This window comes from Sylvia atricapilla, chromosome 25 (genome assembly GCF_009819655.1).
Source record: "Sylvia atricapilla isolate bSylAtr1 chromosome 25, bSylAtr1.pri, whole genome shotgun sequence".
Lineage (NCBI taxonomy): Eukaryota > Metazoa > Chordata > Aves > Passeriformes > Sylviidae > Sylvia > Sylvia atricapilla.
In genome coordinates this window covers 5,855,267-5,873,850 of record NC_089164.1, presented here as the reverse complement: position 1 = coordinate 5,873,850, position 18,584 = coordinate 5,855,267, and the positions used below count along the sequence as shown (strand labels likewise).

Below are 18,584 nucleotides of genomic sequence, written 5' to 3'. Positions count from 1 at the left end.
GCCAGGGAAGGTTCAAGTTGGAGATTGGGGAGAATTTCTTCCCTGAAGGGGTAGTCAGGCCCTGGCACAGGCTGCCAAGGACAGTGGTGGAATCAGCATTCTTGGAAATGTTAAAAGTATGTGTGGATGTGGCACTTGGGGCATGGTTTCGGAATGGTTGGATGTAATCTCAAAGGTCTTTTCCCACCTTGGCGATTCTGTGACAGGTTCAAAGGAAAACTGGAAGCCTGTTGCCTGCCTCTCCCTTTTCTGCTCATCCAGTTGGGTTGTAATTCACAGGTAGCTGTGCAGCACCATATTCTTCCATCACTTGACCCAAAACAGGAAAGGATCACAGCAAGGGCTGTGCCGCTGTTGAGACCCCATCCTTAAAGGCTCAGTACCACAGTGCTATCTTAAACTGTAGCTAGCCCTGAGGCCAGCTGGGAAGGAAGATTCATCTGTGTGACTGAATCCTCCCAGGCTCTGGGTCAGTGTCCAAGGTGCCTGTTGGAAATGGTCCCCTGGAATGCCCAGTGGTACCTGGAGGAGCCTTGGTTGGCCAAGGATAAGGTGGTGCCAGAGACCTTCCCCCTGCTCAGTGATCACAGGGTTGTGTGCTGAGGCAGGGGGGTCCCTGGCTGGGATTAATTTAGCAGATGTAGGCAGGGAGGCCCTGAGGGAAGGTCACAGTGCTGAGAATGTGCTGGTGCTATGTGGGCCCAGTTTGTATTTTCTGCCCCAGCTGAGCCCTGTGTAGCTGGAGACACCACTGTGCTCCTTGGGACGTGCCTGCACTGGGAGATAGGGGAGGTTTGGCTGCAGATGAAAGAACTCAGCTGGATGGGAAGGAATTCATTGAGGTGTATGGTAAACCTGGTGTGAAGAATGACAGCTGGGACTTTCAAAAGATAGTTTTGGGATGATTTGATCCAAAAATACCAACTACTCTCATTCTTCAAGTTGTATTAGAATTCTGATCTCCCAAAAGGGTTTCTCCTCCTCTGCACTCAGGGAATATGCTGTGGGCTTGCACCACTCCTGAGCGTCACTGCAGCACTGGCTTTAATTCACAGATTGGTTTCCCATTTTTGTCTGCTGCAGGTTGGAATGTTGCAGTGCTGCCGACATTTTTTTTTATCAGCATCATGTTCCATAGGTGATGATTTTCAACACAGATAAAAAGGGTGTATGTATTTTCCTCTCAAATATTTAGCTCAGGGTTTCATCCTAATTCTGGTACATCATTTTCGTGGATATGAGTTCTCCTGTCTAACTAATTTTAAAAATTGAGTACAAACACAGGTGTCATCACTAAAGGAATAGAGAGGACTGACATCTGAATGGAAAAGGAAGTAGCAAAATTTGCCGAGGTGGAAGTGACCCCCACAAGGACCATCCAGTCCAACTCCTGGCCCTGCCCAGGATGCCCCACCCTGTGCATCCCTGAGAGCATTGTCCAAACACTCCTGAAGCTCTGGCAGCCTTGGGGCCGTGCCCATCCTGTGGGGAGCCTGGGGAGTGCCCCAGCACCCTCTGGGGGAAGAACCTGACCACTTTTTGGGTGAAGGTGTGTGAAGAGTGATCATAGCCAAGACCACAGCTCTAACTATGGGAATACACTCTTTCATGTATGTATAGGAAACGCATAATACTACGGCATAGTTTTGCTTCTGTAGTCTGAGGTGAGAAGAAACTTTAAGGTGATTTTGCCCAGAAATAGGCCAGAGCATGAAGTCAACATTTGGACAGCCTTGGGGGATTGTGTGCAGTGGTTGTAGAAATGCTCGTGGAAGATGATTTTTGTGCATGTCTTTCTGAAAGCTGTATAAATATTCCTTAGTAAAGTACACAGCACCATAGTTAAAGCGTGGACTGGCCTGGTTCTGACTGAGGAATCTCCTGAACAGACAGGAACAGTTGGATCTAAACAAAGACCTTAAACATGACAAAGCTGAGGCTGTGCAGAATAGCAGCACAGTAGAGTCATGTTTCATACTTCCACTGGGACTACTTGAAAGTAAACTGTACAGACCAGCAGGAAGAAAGCCCTAAATCAGGCATTTGTTGGAATAGTGCTGAAACGTGGCGTGTTTTGCCATATTGCATCTCTTGCTGCTCTCTCTTTCTTGGCTAATCAAGCCTCCCCTTCTCTCTAAAATGAGTTACTGGCCACCAAGCTATGTTAGTCAGTCTGTGTGAGATCTACACTAGGTCACTAAATAATTAGTATGGAATGGCTCAGGGTGTATTTTGGATTTGGGCTGTGAGTTCTGTACCAAAATGTTGATTTTGGAGCTTTCCTGCCCCTCCTCAGCAGAAACGTGACCGTGGAGGGATGTGAGAGTGTTGTATTTGGGACTGGATGGGCAGGGAAGCCAAACTCTGCAATTTAGAGCTGTGTAACTCTGCCTTGGTGACTAAGCCAGGCTTTGTCAGCCCTGGAGCTGGGATTGGGACACTCCAGTGCACAGCTCGCCAGTTTGCCCAGTTTCACTTACACTGTTTTGAAACTCCAGAAACTGAGGCTGGTGCGAAAGGATCACCTGTGTGCAGGGTCTATAAATATGCCTCTAAAGTGTCTGAATTACCTTGTTGCACAGCACACTCGGGCTCCAGGCACAGGGAGAGGTGTGTGATGAGTGCGGTAGATGGAGGCTGGAAGGATCAAGTCCTGCCCCAGCCTCCTGGAGCAGGGGGGTGCCTGTCACTGCCGCCTTGGGTGTCTGGACTTTATTTCCTTACCTTGAAAGGGGAATGCAGAGATATTACCAGGCAAAATTAGACCTCTCCAAACTCCTTTTCCCCTCTCCTGCTGTCAGTGCATGGTTAGTCCCCTCCTTCCTTGCGAAGAAGTATCGAGAAATCTGATCTCACTGTGACTTTCTTACAGCAGGAAAATCTGGCAGCCCCGTCTCCTGCTCTCCCTGGTTACACATGATGTTGCTTTGCCCCTGAAAAGTGAAGATGCTGGATGGCAGGAAGAAGTACTGTAGCTGCTATTCCAAGCCCCTTCCCCAGTTCTGTGCCAGTTAAATTACTCAGGTGCCAAGCAGGGTGCAAAAAGGGGCAAAATTTCAGAGCAATGCAGAGTGGGATAATACTTTTAAAGTATTTTTATATAGATACTATTCTGCACTTCACAGAATAGTCTGAATTTGAGGAGACCGTAAAGCTCATCTCACTCCACTGCCATGGGCAAGGACACCTTCCACTAGAGCAGGTTGCTCCAAGCCCCATCCAACCTGGCCTTGGTAGCATATGTTTGATAGTAAGCAAATGTGAAGCTGGAGCAGGACATGTGCTGCGGATGCAGTGGCAGGACAGGCACATGCTCTAAGTGACCCTGCCCTGACAAGGGGGTTGGACTGGATATTTCCAGAGGTGCCTTCCAGTCTCAGCCATTCTGTGATTCTCTGTGGTTCTGTGAGCTTGTTGGAGGCATTTTTCAAAGGAACATCCCATGGACTTACTTGAATAGGACACAAGGCACACATGCTCAACCTTTGCAGGGAGCCATCTTGCCACTTCCAGTGAGCTTGTGCAGCAGCAGAGCTTGGCAGAGAGCTGGGAGTTTGGGAGAGGTACATGTTCTCCACACCCTCTGTCCTTTCATCTGAGCTCCTCTCCCTCCTCCTTGATTGCAAATGCTCCCTTGAACCGGTGTACATTACACAAGCTCTGTGCCGCCCTTCCACAGCTCAAACAGGCTTATGAGCAAACAACAAAAATCCTGTTGTGCTGCCCAAGTGTGTCCTCCCTTTCACGGCATGAGCTGCTCCATGGTCTTTAAATCATCTTCCTTTGTTGCAGCCACAGACACCTTCTGGAATTTAGCCTCTACGAAGTGCCGTCATGTCACCTCCAACATCCCACTCACAGCCCACCAGGCCTGAGAAGCTTGAGAAGGATTTTCTCTTCTCCCCCTTTCCACTTTTTTTTCATTTTTTTTCCTGCCCAAATCCCAAAACCAATCCCAAACCCAATTTGGCAGCCCAAATCCCAAGCTGAAAGTGAATCGCTGCTGCTGGCTGCCCTCCAGCATTCCTCTTGGAGCGAGTCAGGATCTGGAATGTCAGAATGTCAGAAGGCAGTGCAGGAGGGACGGGAGAAGGCTGTGCGTGGTTGAGGGCGCCAGAGGGGGTGGAGGAGGAGGATGGAACAAAAACCAACTTCAGCTGGACTGCCCCTTTTCCAAACCAGCGTTTGTTCCTGATTTATGCTTTTGTGTTTCACTTAAAACGTGCAGCTCCATGCAGCAAGGGCAGAGCTTGCGGCTGAGCTCCGGAGTAAATCAGGGTTTTTTGCTTTTCCTTTCCTTTTTTTAGCTTTTTTTGGCAATGTCTAGATAAAAACAGCCAGTTTCCAGCTCTCTCCTTGAGCCGGGAGTTCTGGGCCTGTGGCACGCTCTGGACGAGGGGAAATGTCCTTTTGCGGAGAAGTCGGGACGGGGCCCAGGCAGTGAGGCTGGCACAGAGCAACACCCGGCACTGGAGCACAGCAAGTCCTTGACACCTTCTCTGCTTCTGCTCGAACAAGAAACATTGTGGAGCCACAGCTCTTCCTGCAGCAGATTATTGCTTAAAATTATCCACCCTAAACAGGAGGGTTTAATTACCAGAGCTGTGAATGAATAGTTTAATTAGTTTGTTCTGACCTTGGAAGAAGGACCTGCCCAGGACCGTAGAGCATCAGGAGAGCAAGACTGGTGTTGCTTCTCACAGACACCCAGCCTGCGAGGCCATGTCGTCCCTGTACACCAGGAGTAAGGAGTACACTCGCAGCAGGAAGGCTCAGTCAGACTCTCCCCCGTCCTCTCCTTCCCCGATCGCAAAGACACTCAGAGTAAGCACCTTTTTCCTTTCTGTATTACCCTGCTCAGCACATGCTCTGAGCCCGGCGGTGGCGGTTTGTTGTCTTAGCCTTGGAGACCTGTGGCTGTGGTTTCCTTTGGAAGGAGGATGGTTTAAATGAAACTTGGGATGGTGCCTCTGCAGCAACAGGTTTTAAGCAGCTGCCAGAGTCCCTGCACGGGGATTAGCTGTGTTAGTGCTGTAGGGAATTGCTAGTATGGTGGTTTCCCCCCTATCCTGGAATATGGCTCTCCTGGTAGGCTCTTGCTGGACAAAAACCTCCCTGGTAAAAACAAGGCAGAACCTGACCAGCTTGTTAAACTGCACTTTTTCCATAGACACTTTGATACTGCTGCTGAAACCAGGTTTGTGTTCAACTTTCACCCCTGAGTATGAGCTGGCCTGTGCTGTAGTTTAATAATTTCAACACCACAAAAGAAAATGAAGAAAACCACCTGTAGCAGGAGGCCCCAAACCAGAGCTGGTATCCTCCTCTCCCAGGGTGTTGGAAAGTTAGGAATGCTTCCCAGCAGTACTTCTGATAGCTCCAGAGTCATGGGAGAAGCTGTAACAAACCCTCTGGGTCTGTATCGTTGTACAGGCAGCCTCTTCACCATCAAGAAATATTATCATGCTGGAGTCAAAGCCTGGAGGAATTCGTTTTTAACAGCCAGGCTAATTTTAGATGGGAGCATTAAATTAATTCCAGCTCTGGTATTTGCTCAAATCAGATATGCATTGCCTGCTCTGTTGGAAGGGACAGATCTTGGTCTGGAAGAAGTATTGCCCAAAATATTTGAGTTTTAACCCACTGTCGTGGCATTAATGGAAGCAGATCCTGACCTAGGGAACTTCAGCCTCAAGGCTTCTTTGGCTGCTGGTTGCCCTGGGCTGTTAATTGTAATCAGGAGCAGGTGGTTTCTTCCTTCTTGAGCTGGAGTCTCTTTGGGATGGTTCAGATAATCTAAAACTATCCCCCGTGGGTCTGGATGGGCTTCCCTCATCATTTGAACTGCTGCGCTTTACCATTCCTCCCTAAAGGGCTGCAGTATTGATCACCAGCCTGATAACAGGTGGGGAGCCATTCCAGTGTGCTGAAAGTGATTTCATTTCTTCCAAACCCCAAGCTTTTAAGGTCAGACATGTTCAGACTGACTCATTTCTCCCTCTTATGCATCTGAGCATACAAGTGAGTGACACACATCTCACAAGAGCCCTGAGCTGTGCCTGGAGCAGACTGACAGGAGGGTCTGGTTTCTCTGTCCAGAGCCATGGGGGAACTGCAGACTTCTGGGGGTCTGTGGGTGTTGGAGAAGGTGGTGGGAACTCTCAGGTGAGTAGAGGTGGTGGTTGTTTCTTTGTCCATCACTGCAGTGAGATTTGCAGGCTACTGGGGAGCTGTGGGTATTGGAGAAGATGGTGTGAGTTCTCAGGTGGTTACAGAAGGGTGACAGGTGGGAATGAGAGGGCCTGGAAAAACACTTCCTGTGGCAGAGGTTTTGATGAAAACCAACACAGAAGCATGGAAATCCTTGCAGTGGTAAGGAAATGCCAGCTGTGACTCCACAGCATCTGTAGGGAAAAAAAACAGGTGGGGAATGCAGCAGCATTGACTCAGTCAGTGTAGGAAACAGCCCTGGTGCTATCTGGGTTATGGAAATAGCCCATGCCTTAAAAGGCTAATTAGGGAAAGATTGACTTCAGGCTAAAATAAGGATCTGAGTTAACTCTTTTTCCAAGACAATGTAGTTTTGCCACAAGCAAGAGAAATAAGGGAGCTTGGTTTACTCTGGTTTGTCCCATGTGTTTGTTCTTCCCCACCCACTCCCCCATGCCCACAGTAACAGGCCTGTGCCATGAGCAGCTACCACCCTTCATAAACCAGATAGGAATGTGGCATCTTGGAGTCTTTTATCTTTCCATCCAGTCTGTTGATACCAGCAAAACTGTGGGCTTTAAACATTCCCAGCTGAGCAGGGGTGTGAGCACACACAAGCAGGCAGAAGCCTCACACATGCTGCTCACAGGGAGAACTCTTTGAGAACCAGGCAGAGCAAAGGCGGTTTGACTTACCGAGGTATCAGTGCCAAACAGCTGCATTCAATGTCATTTGCCAAGCAGTTTCCCGTGGCATTCCCTCTGCACTTGCACTGCTGCTTGGAATGCTCCTCCTTAGGAGTTAGGGTAATATTGCCTGGGGTTTTTCTTCCTTTGGTTGATGGGAAGTCCCCAAATGCACAGCTAAGGAAGGGAGGTGCTTTGCAGTGGACTCACACAATCTATAAGAGGGAATATCCCTGCACAGGAGCTTATGGTGACAGTGGGGTGTTGGTCCCTGTGCCACGTCATCACTGTCCCATAAGCCTGGACCCCCACAAACTAAAATACCCAGATCCTGTTAAATCCCCTAGGGTAAATGTTGCTTTAATCTTGAGGATATTCCTCAAAGGAAACTCAAACCCCTTTGAAATCAATTCAGATTGTCCCATTGTTTGGCACAAGCTTTAAGTGTTTGACGATGGGTAGCTTGTCATCATGTTTTCACCATAGTGATTTAGCCTGAGGTTTCTCCTCCTGAAAAGAAATAATATTCACTTCCAAGAATGTAATGGGCATCCAGTGGCATGAAACCTGTTGTGTGCATTTAAACAAATAAATGACAGGATTGGGAGGGTAAGAGTAAAGTCAAGGACTGAATTTTTGATTTTTAATTTTTTTTTTTTAATATATATCTCTTCCCCCCCCCCCCTCCACTGCTGGGTTGGTCACTTTTTCATAGGAAGTACCATGTAGTTTGTGTTTAGGCTTATCCATCTGTTTGTTGTGGTACTTTGTAACCCCTGTGCTTCTTCATGGGCTATTGGTTAGGTGGGAAAATATAAGTTAAGGAGAAAGCACACTCCCAACTTACTGCTGAGATTCCAATTGCAGCTTTTCAGTTGTTTCCCATCTCTTTGTCAAACTCCCCTTTTTTATAAACTGCTCCTTCTTGAGTGGTTAGCTGATATACTTTGCTGTAAAAAAGACCATCAAAACTTAAAATTGTCATCGATGTGTGTGGGCTGCTAGTTCAGTAGTGGCTGCATCTGTGTGGCTGCCATCACTTAGAATCCCAGAATGGTTTAGATGGGAAGAACTCTTAAAGCCCATCTCGCCACATGGGCAAGGGCACCTTCTAGTAGCCAGGGTTGCTCTAAGCTCTGTCCAACCTGGTCTTGGACACTTCCAGACATGGGGCAGCCACAGCTGCTCTGGGGACCCCATGACAGGGCCTCCCCACCCTCACAGCCAAGAATTCCTTCCCAGTATCCCATCTAACCCTGCCCTCTGGCAGTGGGAAGCCATTCCCCTCTTGTCCTGTCATGCCATGCTTGTCCCCACTCCCTCTCCTGGAGCCCCTTCAGGCCCTGGCAGGGGCTCTGAGGTCTCCCTGGAGCCTTCTCCTCTCCAGGCTGAACACCCCCAGCTCTCCCAGCCTGGCTTCAGAGCAGAGGGGCTCCAGGCCTCAGAGCAGCTCCGTGGGCTCCTCTGGACTCACTCCAGCAGTTCCACATCCTCCCTGTGCTGGAACCCCAGGGCTGGAGGCAGCTCTGCAGGTGGGGCCTCACCTGAGCAGGGCACAGGGGCAGAATCCCCCCTCCCTGCTGCCCACACTGGGGGATCAGTGCAGCACTTGGGGGTTCTGGGCTGCCAGAACACGTGGCCAGGGCACACTGAGCTCCTCATCCACCAACACCCCCACGTCCTTCTCCCCAGGGCTGCTCTCAGTCCATTCTCTTCCCAGCCTGGTTGTAGCTGCTTGATGGTTGTTACTCCTCGAGATTCTCTATAATTCTCCTTCTTCTGTTCATGCTTATGCTTTCACTGCAAGGCTCTTAACCTCTGATGTTAGATCACTCCCTCGTTAAGCCACCTTCAGAGTACATAACCTGAGCTTTCTAGCTGAATTTTTATCAGGAAGAGCTCAGCAATAAAGCTCCAAGTGTATGCAGTGGTCTGCACTGATTTATTACATTTTGCCTTTCATTGGAGCGTCTGAAGGAGCCATGCTGGGTGAAATACGGGATGCAGAAGCATCACCTTTTATGGGTCGTATGTTTTCACCAAGTCACTTGATAGTAATACTTGAGTATAAAAAGCAGCAGTTCCCAAATAACCGTGTCTCTTAACGAGCCCCCACCCGGAGCCTGTGGTGCTCTGAGCAGGGCTCTGAGCACTGATCACCATGGCAGCAGATGCACCAAGGCTGGCTACAGCCGTGTGCACACGTACGTCGGGAAGGCAAAGCGAATCTCAACAGCAAAAAAGAAAAGCTAATGCCCAAAAATGTGAGTGGCTGAGCTGCAGGTGCTCAGCATGCAAATCACACTAACAGGGTTGGTGTTAATGTTTAAGTGATCATAGAATCACAGAATCCAGAGTGATTTGGTTCAAAAGGACCTTAATGCTCATATCATCACACCCCCACCAGGGGCAGGGACACCTTCCACTAGCCCAGGTTGCTCCAAATCCTGTCCAGCCTGGCCTTGGACACCTCCAGGGATGGGACGGGAAGAATTTTCTGCTGATATCTGATCTAAAACTTTCCTCTTTTACTTTAAAATCATCCCCCCACTTGTCCTGTCACTTGCCCGTGTAAAAACTCAATGTCTCAGGGTGCTGGGAGGTCGTTAGAAATGCCTGATAGGATTACAGCCTTCCTCAAGTTTGGAACATAAATGTGTCAGATGGTCAGGTTTTGCTCTGTGGTGTATTTGCAGCAGGTTCCACCCACTTCAGATATTCCTGGTCACAGGTTTATTCCCACATGGGGTTTTCCTCTACAAATCATTTAACTTGCTATGCTCCCACTGCCAATGTGTTAGAAAATAGAAAGTCTTAGGAAAATATTTTTTCTAGGAGCCTTTATGTTCCTGGGTTTCTATTTAGTGGCTTGGACTTGTTTGGTTGTGATAAAAGTGATGCTGCATAAATTGAAATGGGATCAAATAAGTTGTTTCATTACCGTTTTCATTTAATTTCTGGGTTGCTGACTAGTTACACAGTTTTGTGGAAATGCTTCTCTCCCAGCAGCCAACAAAAAATGTGGGATACTGAAACTTGAGTGTTCAGGCAATTAACCTTTGTCTGTGTTGTCCAGCACCCTGCTTTGTTTTATCTCTGGTTATTCCTCAAGCATCGTGTTTCTCAGATGGGTATCAGGATGGAATCTGTCTACATTGTTTGTCCTTTGAGTTGGTTTTTTTTTAGTTTTCCTCTGTAATGTCCATATCTGGAAGCATATTGGGAAGTTCCCGGGGCACCACCCATGAGATGTTCACTGCTGTGACTCAGTAGCCAGATGATGCTCCTGCATCTGGATGTATAAACAAGATGGGTCAGGGCATGTGCTGTGACCTGTGGGCTGAACAGCTTCTGTCTCTGAGGCTGAAGTTCCTTCAACTCTCCTCCTTCCCAAGCAGCAGAATTGATCCAAGCCAAAGCTGGAGCAGGGAGTCTGTTAACTATTAAAGGCTCTGAGTGGTCGTGTACGATTTGGAAAGGACGTGATGTAACGCTACAGCCTCATTAAAGCTCCTGTTTCACCCTCAGCTGCCTGGTCAGAGGTGTTGCCTTTGGAGAAGCCAGTTAAACTGCTGAAGAGCAATCCCTTCGGATAGCTCAGCCTTGAAACCACAGCTCGTTGCAGGAGTTCACAAGGTCAGGGGCAACTTGAGGTTCCACCAGAGCAGGGAATCAGCTGGGGCTGTAAAAGGGATGAAGGGAGGAGGAGAAAGATGATACCCTTAATTTGAGTCAGTTAATGGTACAGCCACAAAACCAAGGGCAGAGAGAGGGGGAAGTGCTGCAGGATGGGAATGAGCAGCCACAGGAGTGATGGGGGGAGTGGGTGGAACCTCTGTGAGCAGGAAACCACTTCATCCTGCTGAGCTGGAAATCGGTGTCTGCAGCCCTGCAGGAGGCCACTAAAGTTGTTTTTCATAAAATGAACACAAACCCATCAAAAATAGGACTGGAAGAGAGAGAGAACCCAGTTCATCCATTTCCCTGTGTACTGGCAGCTCTACTTTTGCTATTCATGGGAGGTGGTGCATAGAATCATAGAATCATGGAACCATTAAGGCTGGAAAAGTACTCTAAGATCACTGATTCCAAACATTAACCCAGCACTGCTGGGTGAGGATCATTCTCTTTTCCAAGGTAACAAGCAACAGGACAAGGAAATGGCCTCAAGTTGCACCAAGAGAGGTTCAGGTTGGATATTGGGGAAAACTTCCCTAAAAATGTGGTCAGGCACTGGCTCAGGCTGCCCTGGGCAGAGATGGAGTCACCATCTCAGGAAGTGTTCAAAAAACATGTGGATGTGGCACCTGGGATATCACACCTGGGGACATGAATTAGTGGTGAACGTGGCAGTGCTGGGGTAACATTTGGGCTTGATGGTCTTAGGGGTCTTTTCCAGTCTTCACAGTTCTGTGATTTCATGATTCCAGTCCCACTGCCATGTGCTGCCTGTGCCCACAGTGCTGTTGCAGGAATGTGGCTGCTGACTCAGGAGCTGTTCACTGGATTTTGGAGTGAACTTCACACTGAAAAGTTGCCAGGTTGGCTGTTGGCAGCCCTCAGTGGTGGTTCAAGAGGTATTTAAGTCCCTAATGAAACACCTGAGAACATCCTGCCAGAGTTTTTGCAGGGCAGGGAAGGGGTTCCTGCAGACCTATGGCATTCTCATCTGGAAGAAATTTAGAAGTAGAAATCTTTTCCTCTCATGTCACTTGGCTGCTCGCTTTTTATTTCCACATGTCTGGAGAGTTTTGTCTAAGATCATGTCGCTTTGCAAAATTAAATTTTTCACCAATAAAATTTGATCCCTAAGGAAAGAAGGAAAAAAGAGCAACAAACCCTGTGTTTCAGAATTATGGCCTTTACTAAATTAAAATACTATCCAGCCTGATGTTTTCCGTGGTGAGTTTTATCCCCAAGAGACAATGAGAATAAACTGCAGCTGCTAGAAAGCCCGTGGGTCATGAGAGAGCTTTGGAGCACAGAGCCACACGCTGGCCATGGCACGCATGGCACAAACCAGCATCTGACTGTAGCTTGTTTGGGGTGGCAGGAGATGTGGCCATCAGTCTCTTACAGCCCTGGATGTTTGTTTCTGATTAAATATGTGCTGTTTGTACTGAAAACGATGGGATCTGCTGCCGCAGCTGCAAAAGCCACTACTCCGTCTTGGAGAAGCTTTTAATGTTATGCTTCAGTAATAGCAGTTTTTCTTAAGCAAAGTTTATTGATTTATAGTTTGAGAAAACATATTTTGCATCAGGCTTTGGGGAGTTTGAGGTTACATGGAGGTAGTTTGGCTGCACTGGATTATTAATCATATCTATGGGATTTTGGAATCCTTGCATTTGCACGATTGCAGGCTCGAACTGGAAGCAGCACATCCATCACGCCAGTGGAGCTAATGGGATGCTGCACAAACTACAGCTCTCAGGTCAGAGGAGCAGCTTTCTGAGGGAGGCAATGACCTCACAATAACTCTCAAAAGCAGAGTTCAGCCAAACCTTCAAATTACTCTGCGCCCACTGAAAAACTAAATTTGATCCAAGCCATTCCTGACTGGAATGACAAATGCGGCTGGAGGGGAACACCGACCTGAACTGTAGCCACTGGGGATGGTCCAGTGAGGTGTTCCAGGCAGTTTCCTCCTGGCTTTTCTTCCTTCCAGCTCAGGTCTGGCTGCACCAGCTCCTGGAGAATTCCTGCCCTCAGCAGTGCCCTGCTCTGCCCTGGCGTGGCCTCACCTCAAGTCTGGAGGGCAGCTTTGGGCACCTCCATATAAGAAGGATCTGAAGCTATTGGAGAGTGTCCAAAGGAGGGACACAGAAATGGGGAAGGGTCTGGAGGGGCCACACCAGGAGTGGCTGAGGGCACTTGGTCTGTTCAGAGGTCAGACCCCACTGGGGCTGCAGCTCCTCAAGAGGGGCAGCTCTGATCTCTGCTCTCTGTGACAGTGACAGGACCCAGGGAAGGGCTGGAGCTGTGCCAGGGGAGGGTTAGGTTGTATATCAGGAAGAAGTTCTTCCCCCAGAGGGTGCTGGGGCACTGCCCAGGCTCCCCAGGGAATGAGCATGGTTCCAAGGCTGGCAGAGCTCCAGGAGTGTGTGGACAATGCTCCCAGGCACAGGGTTGGGGTGCCCTGGGCAGGGCCAGGATGTGGGCTCGATCCTCCTGAATCCCTTCCAGCTCAGGACATCCCATGCTCCTAAGAGGGAGAGGTTGTCCTTTGGAGCACACATCAGCCTGGCCCAGCGCTGGAGCTTGTGTGGGAGCAGCTGAGCGACGTAACTGCAGGATCATGGTGACTTTTGTTTATAAAAGGGAAAGAACCCTAAACCAGCTGGCTTTATTTTACATTTAATTTCTAAAATAAACTCAGTTTATCAAGAGGATATTTGCCAGCACAAGAATGAAATTTGAGGGGGTTCTAAAACTTCCCCTGTTGCATAAAGGAAGACAGAACTGGAGCTGTTCCCCTCAGTCTCATTACATGGTGGTTAATTAATCGTAGACATTGATCAGGATTTCTGAGACAAAACACACCAAAATAAATTCCTTGACAACTCTCTTAAAATAGTGTACACTGTCCTGAGATTGGCCAGTTGGAGATAAAGAAGCATAAAATGTTCCCAAAGCATCTAATTTCTTCTGGTTTTTCCTTGTTTGTTTGGGTTTTTTTTTTTTCTTTTTTCTTGAAAAAAATGTAAATAGTAGGGAATTGTGCCTTCACTGGTTCCAACCTCAGCCACAGAATGCAACTGGAAGCAACTATGGTGGTTTCTGCCTTGGCAAGAGCAGCAGCCACTACCTCTTTTGGCACTGCAGTTCAGGGCTGCATTTTATTGAAACCTTCCATGAGGAATTTGGTTTTAATTATTCATCGCTGAGCTCCCAACAGCTGCAAAATTTTCTGTTTTTAAGGGAAGGCTCCTGCCCTCCACATTCTGAGTACATTTTTAAAATCAGACCTGGATTGTATTCTTGGCACAAGGCAGCATCCCAGCACTCTGGGTAGGTGGAGCCACAGCCAGTACCCAGCTCTGCCTTTTCCCTGAGAGTGAGCAATGTCAGCACCCTGAGAATCTCTGCAAGTGTCCAAGGCCAGCTTGGGATAGTGGAAGGTGTCCCTGCTCATAGCAGGGGGATGGGATGAGCTTTAAGGTCCCTTCCAACCCAGAGCATCCTTTGATTCCATTCTCTGGTGCTCTTTGCCCTTTTTCTTCGTTCCCATCTCAGATCCTTATGATTTTCCAGCCCACCCGTGTTGGCTCATTTCTGAGCTGGCAAAATGGGCTGAACCCCTTCAGTGTCCTCCACCACCCCAGTACTACCTGGACATGCTGCCCACCATGAGATGGATGGGAGGGAAGGTGAGAGCTCTGAGACCTGAGGATTATCAGAAGCTCGTGAGCATGGCTAGAAGTGCTCTGTGCTTTTTAGTTTTCCTTCAGAAGTGACCCCCTTGGGTGTCTGGGCTGCAGTTCTGGGGCTCAGCTCAGCTGCCGTGCTGGATTCCAAATCAGGCCAGCTCCCTCCAGCCCCGTGTGTTCCCCCCACCCCAACCCCTGCAGTGCTCTGACCCTGTTTAGATTATGGAAGGATAATTTCACAACTTGATGCTTCCCTGGCTGTTGATGTTTTTAGTTGAATTTTTAACCCAAGGGAAATAAAGGAATCTGGGAAAAATTGCAGTGCTGCTCCAAATTTGCCAGGGAAAGAAAAAAAGCCTACAGTGCATTTGTTGATAATGACTGGAGCAGATACTGCAGTTTCTCAGTATCCCGTCACAAACCCTGACAATTTCTTTAAGGAACATCAGGAGGGAAAAGATCCTTCTTGCACCAGCTCAGTCAAGTGCACATGTGATGCCTCAGCTCTTCATTCCCTCTGTTCATTCCCATCTTCTCTTCCCAGCAATGAAGGAAGAAGACTGTTGTCCTTCACCTTCTTACTCTGACCTTGGAATTTCCAGCTATTGGTTGGCATCTCTTAGCAAACGACCTTCTTCTCTTCCATGGGCAGTGCAGGGAGCCAGCCAATGCTGCTGAAATTGCAGTGAATATTTGGTGGCTGTTTGAGAGGCCAGGGCAGTGCGGGCAGGGCCAGTGGGGACTGCACTGATGGAGGAGGTGCAGGCTGGAAGCACATGGAGAGGTTTCCAAAGGTGCCATGGTTAAGCACAAGACAGAACTGAGCTGGAAAGAAGCAGTTTTCTGCTGAAACTGTGTCTCCTCAGTGGCCTCTGAAGATGTTTGTCTCTTTGAACAAGTGGCAGGCTTGTCTCACTTAAGCAGCTCCTCCAGTGTTCCACAGAATCATGCAATCACAGAGTACTCTGGAAAAGCCCTCTAAGATCATTGAGTCTACCCCTGCCATGTTCACTGCTAGCCCATGTCCCAGGTGCCACATCCACATGTTTTTTAAACACTTCCAGGGATGTTGACTCCACCATTGCCCTGGGCAGCTGTGCTAGGGCCTGAACACACCTTCAGGGAAGTAATTTTCCCCGTTATCCAACCTGAACCTCCCTTTGAGGCCATTTCCTCTTGTCCTGTCCCTGTTCCCTGGCTGGCCCCTCCTGTCAAGGAGTTATGCAGAGCCAGAAGGTCCCTCCTGAGTCTCCTTTTCTCCAGGCTGAGCCCCTCAGCTCCCTCAGCTGCTCCTGGTGCTCCAGTCCTCTCTCCAGCTTCATTGTACTTCTCTTAGAGGGCGTTTCAAACCTTAATGGTGCTGTCATTCCATGAGTCCAGGTTACTGCAGGGTGGCTTTGCTCAATGCTGACAGCAGCAGGAATGATGCAGGTCATCCTCTCTCATCTGGCATTTTGCTTCTCTTTTAACAGAGACAGTCACATTCTGAGCCAATCCATCATAGGAAGGTTGTAAATCCAATAAACCTACAGGGTTGCCCCCTTTTTGCTTTGTATGTTTAAAGTGATTCCTTTCATACCCCACCCTTCATTTGTGGAAGCATGTCCCTGCTCCCCCTGTATATGGACATTCTTATTCTAAGAATGAAAAATAAGGACAGAAGTGGTTTTTCCTCTTACTGCAAGCACCCTGGCTGGCTCGGAGACCTGCTTGAGTTCATTGCCTGGTTTCCATGTCACCTTGCCCAGCCACATGGTGTTTCCCAGGACTGTACAAATGCATTAGCAGGTGCGTTTGCTAAAGTAAATTCAGGCTTGCTAAGGAGTGGATTACTTGCCCAGCCATTTGTCATCATAGTAAAAGTTGCCACTGAAGGGGATTAGCATAAAGTGCACAAATATCTTTCAATAGGAGCCTTGTTAATCACTGTAATTCCCTTCTCCAGCTCTTCAGGGGAGTTTGGGTCATTGGGCCAACATTCAAAAGGAGCTGTCAGGCTGTTGAGGGGTTTAAAAAACAAATGCTCAGCTAACAAAGCACCAAGTGTGTGTGTGGTTGACAATAGGAAATCCTTTGTTATATCCTAGAACCCCAGACTGGTTTGGGTGGGAAGGGACCATCAAAGGTCATCCAGTTCCACCTTCTCCCATGGGCAGGGCCACTTTGCACTAGCCCAGGTTGCTCCAAGCTCTGTCTAGCCTAGCCTTGGACACATCCAGGGATCGAGGGGGAGCTGTGTCCAGTTTCTCTGAGCAATCTGTGCCTGGACCTCACCACCCTCACAGCCAAAAATTACTTCCCAATATCCCATCTAACCCTGCCCTCTGACAGCGGTAATCCATTGCCCCTTGTCCAGTCACTCCAGATCCTTGTCCAAAGTCATTCTCCAGCTCTCTTGGAGCCCCTTTAAGCACTAGAGGGGTCTCTAAGGTCTCCTCAGAGCTTTCTCTTCTCCTGGTGAACACCCCCAGCTCTCCCAGCCTGGCTCCAGAGTGGAAGGGCTCCAGGCCTCCTCTGGACTCGCTCCAGCAGCTCCACGTCCTTCCTGTGCTGGAACCCCAGGGCTGGAGGCAGCTCTGCAGGTGGAGCCTCACCTGAGCGGGGCACAGGGGCAGAATCTCCCCCTGCCCTGCATGAGCCCAGGATGTGGTTGGATTTGTGGTCTTTCTTTCTTACAGCCCTGTGCTGGAGGCCAGCTGTACAGAAACTGGCCCCGCTTGCTGCCTTTGGATTTCATACAGAGCATGGCCCAAGCCAGGGCTGTTTGGACAAGAGAGCTGTGTCCCTGTCATGACACCAGGCAGCTGCCAGGCACTGAGTCACATGAGATGCTTCCCAGACTGCATCCAAGATGGCTTGTGGAGGTGCACCAGGGCTTACCATGGTGGAAATGCATCTGCTGTCTTCCTTGGGAGGTTTCTCACCTCTAAGATGAAAAGAGGAGAGAGGTTTTATTAGAGCAAATGAAATAATACCAGGCTGGACCCACTGCCGTTTCTCGGGGCCAGTGCCTGCACCAGGACGGCCTCCTGGAGCTTTGGTTATGGTGTGTGCAGGGTGGGGCTGGCGCTAAAGCTGCCCAGGAGCCTGGCTGAGGGTGGGCACAGCTGGAGGGAGAATGTGCTAATTTCCAGCAGGGTTTGATTGTCCTTTTGAACTTTGCACATAGCAGCTTTGTCTGAGCGCACGGTCCATCCGCCAGGCTCCGGGTGCCGGGTCCCAGCCATTCATTTTTCTGGTGCTGGTCAGCTGACAGCACTGCGTGTCAGAGGCTGTGCTGCAGAGCCCATGCATTTCAGGCTCCCTGGGCTCCCTCTTGTCCTGAATCAGGGTGCAAGATGAGGGCCACATTAGGCTGGGATCAATTAAAAGCTCAGCAGCCAGGTGCAGGTAATAGGTCGCCGTGTCCTGGGAAGCAGCAGGCAGGGCTGGGCATGGGGTGGGATGCTCTGGGACCTGTTCCTGTGCTCCTCTGGCTTTGAGCAGAGAGGTGGCCAGGTCACTTGTCCACCCTCCTCCGTGTACTGGGTGACTTAATTCCTCTCTCCATGGGGTGTACTCCCCCGGTCCCTGCCCAGGATCAGAAGCATTGTCTGGGTGCCTCTGAGTGGATGGTCTGAAGTCTTCAAGCAGCAGGGTGCCAGGCAGGCAGCAAATCTGCCTCCCAGCAAGGCCTTAGCACTGGATTTCCTGGTGTAGCAGACAGCACAAGCAGAGCATGTCTGGGCACTAAAACCTGACCCCTCATCTGCTCTCTGATGTCCTTTGTGTTGACGCTATTAAAAAGAGCGTAGGGAATTGGCTGGAAGTGCCTGTGGGAGGTTTGTGCTCACTCAGAAGATTGATGCTACTGTTAAACCAGCAGAGGAATACAGGGCTCAACTTCCAGTTCAAGGGGCCATAAAGAGCTGGAATGCACCTGGAATTTGAGAAAATGTCTGTCAGACAGATACCTCATGGAGGAGCTGACTGTCAGTGTGGCATTTCCTGCAGGACAGTGATGCCATCACCACTGGATTTATGCAATTGTAGAAAGGAACTGTTTGATCCAGAAAATTTTATTGAAATAGTGGTTGACCACATCCAGCCTCTGTAGGATATTCATAGAATGATAGAATTTTAAGTTGGAAAAGCCATCTAAGATCATTGGGCCTAAACTTTCCCCCAGCATTGCTATGCTCACCATTAAACCATGTCCCCAGGTGTTACATCTGTACATTTTTTTAACATTTCCAGAGAGTGTGATTCCACCACTGCCCTGGGCAACCTTGTGCCAGGGCCTGACCAACCTTTCAAGGAGGAAATTTTCCCTAATATG

General features: G+C 49.0%; 1 protein-coding gene across 3 annotated transcripts in view; it reads left to right on the top strand.

Moving 5' to 3' along the window:
• Positions 1–18,584, top strand: part of PPP1R12B (protein phosphatase 1 regulatory subunit 12B) — a 132,712-nt gene that overhangs the window by 97,531 nt on the left and 16,597 nt on the right. Inside the window, exon 1 of one of the 3 annotated variants that reach the window (XM_066335734.1) lies at positions 4,375–4,824. The exons of the other annotated variants lie outside the window; for them this stretch is intronic. Within the exon in view, the coding sequence (XP_066191831.1) occupies positions 4,723–4,824 (102 nt within the window). The 5' untranslated portion in view covers positions 4,375–4,722. Of the gene's footprint in view, positions 1–4,374; positions 4,825–18,584 lie in introns of those variants that run through there. 3 annotated transcript variants of the gene reach the window in all.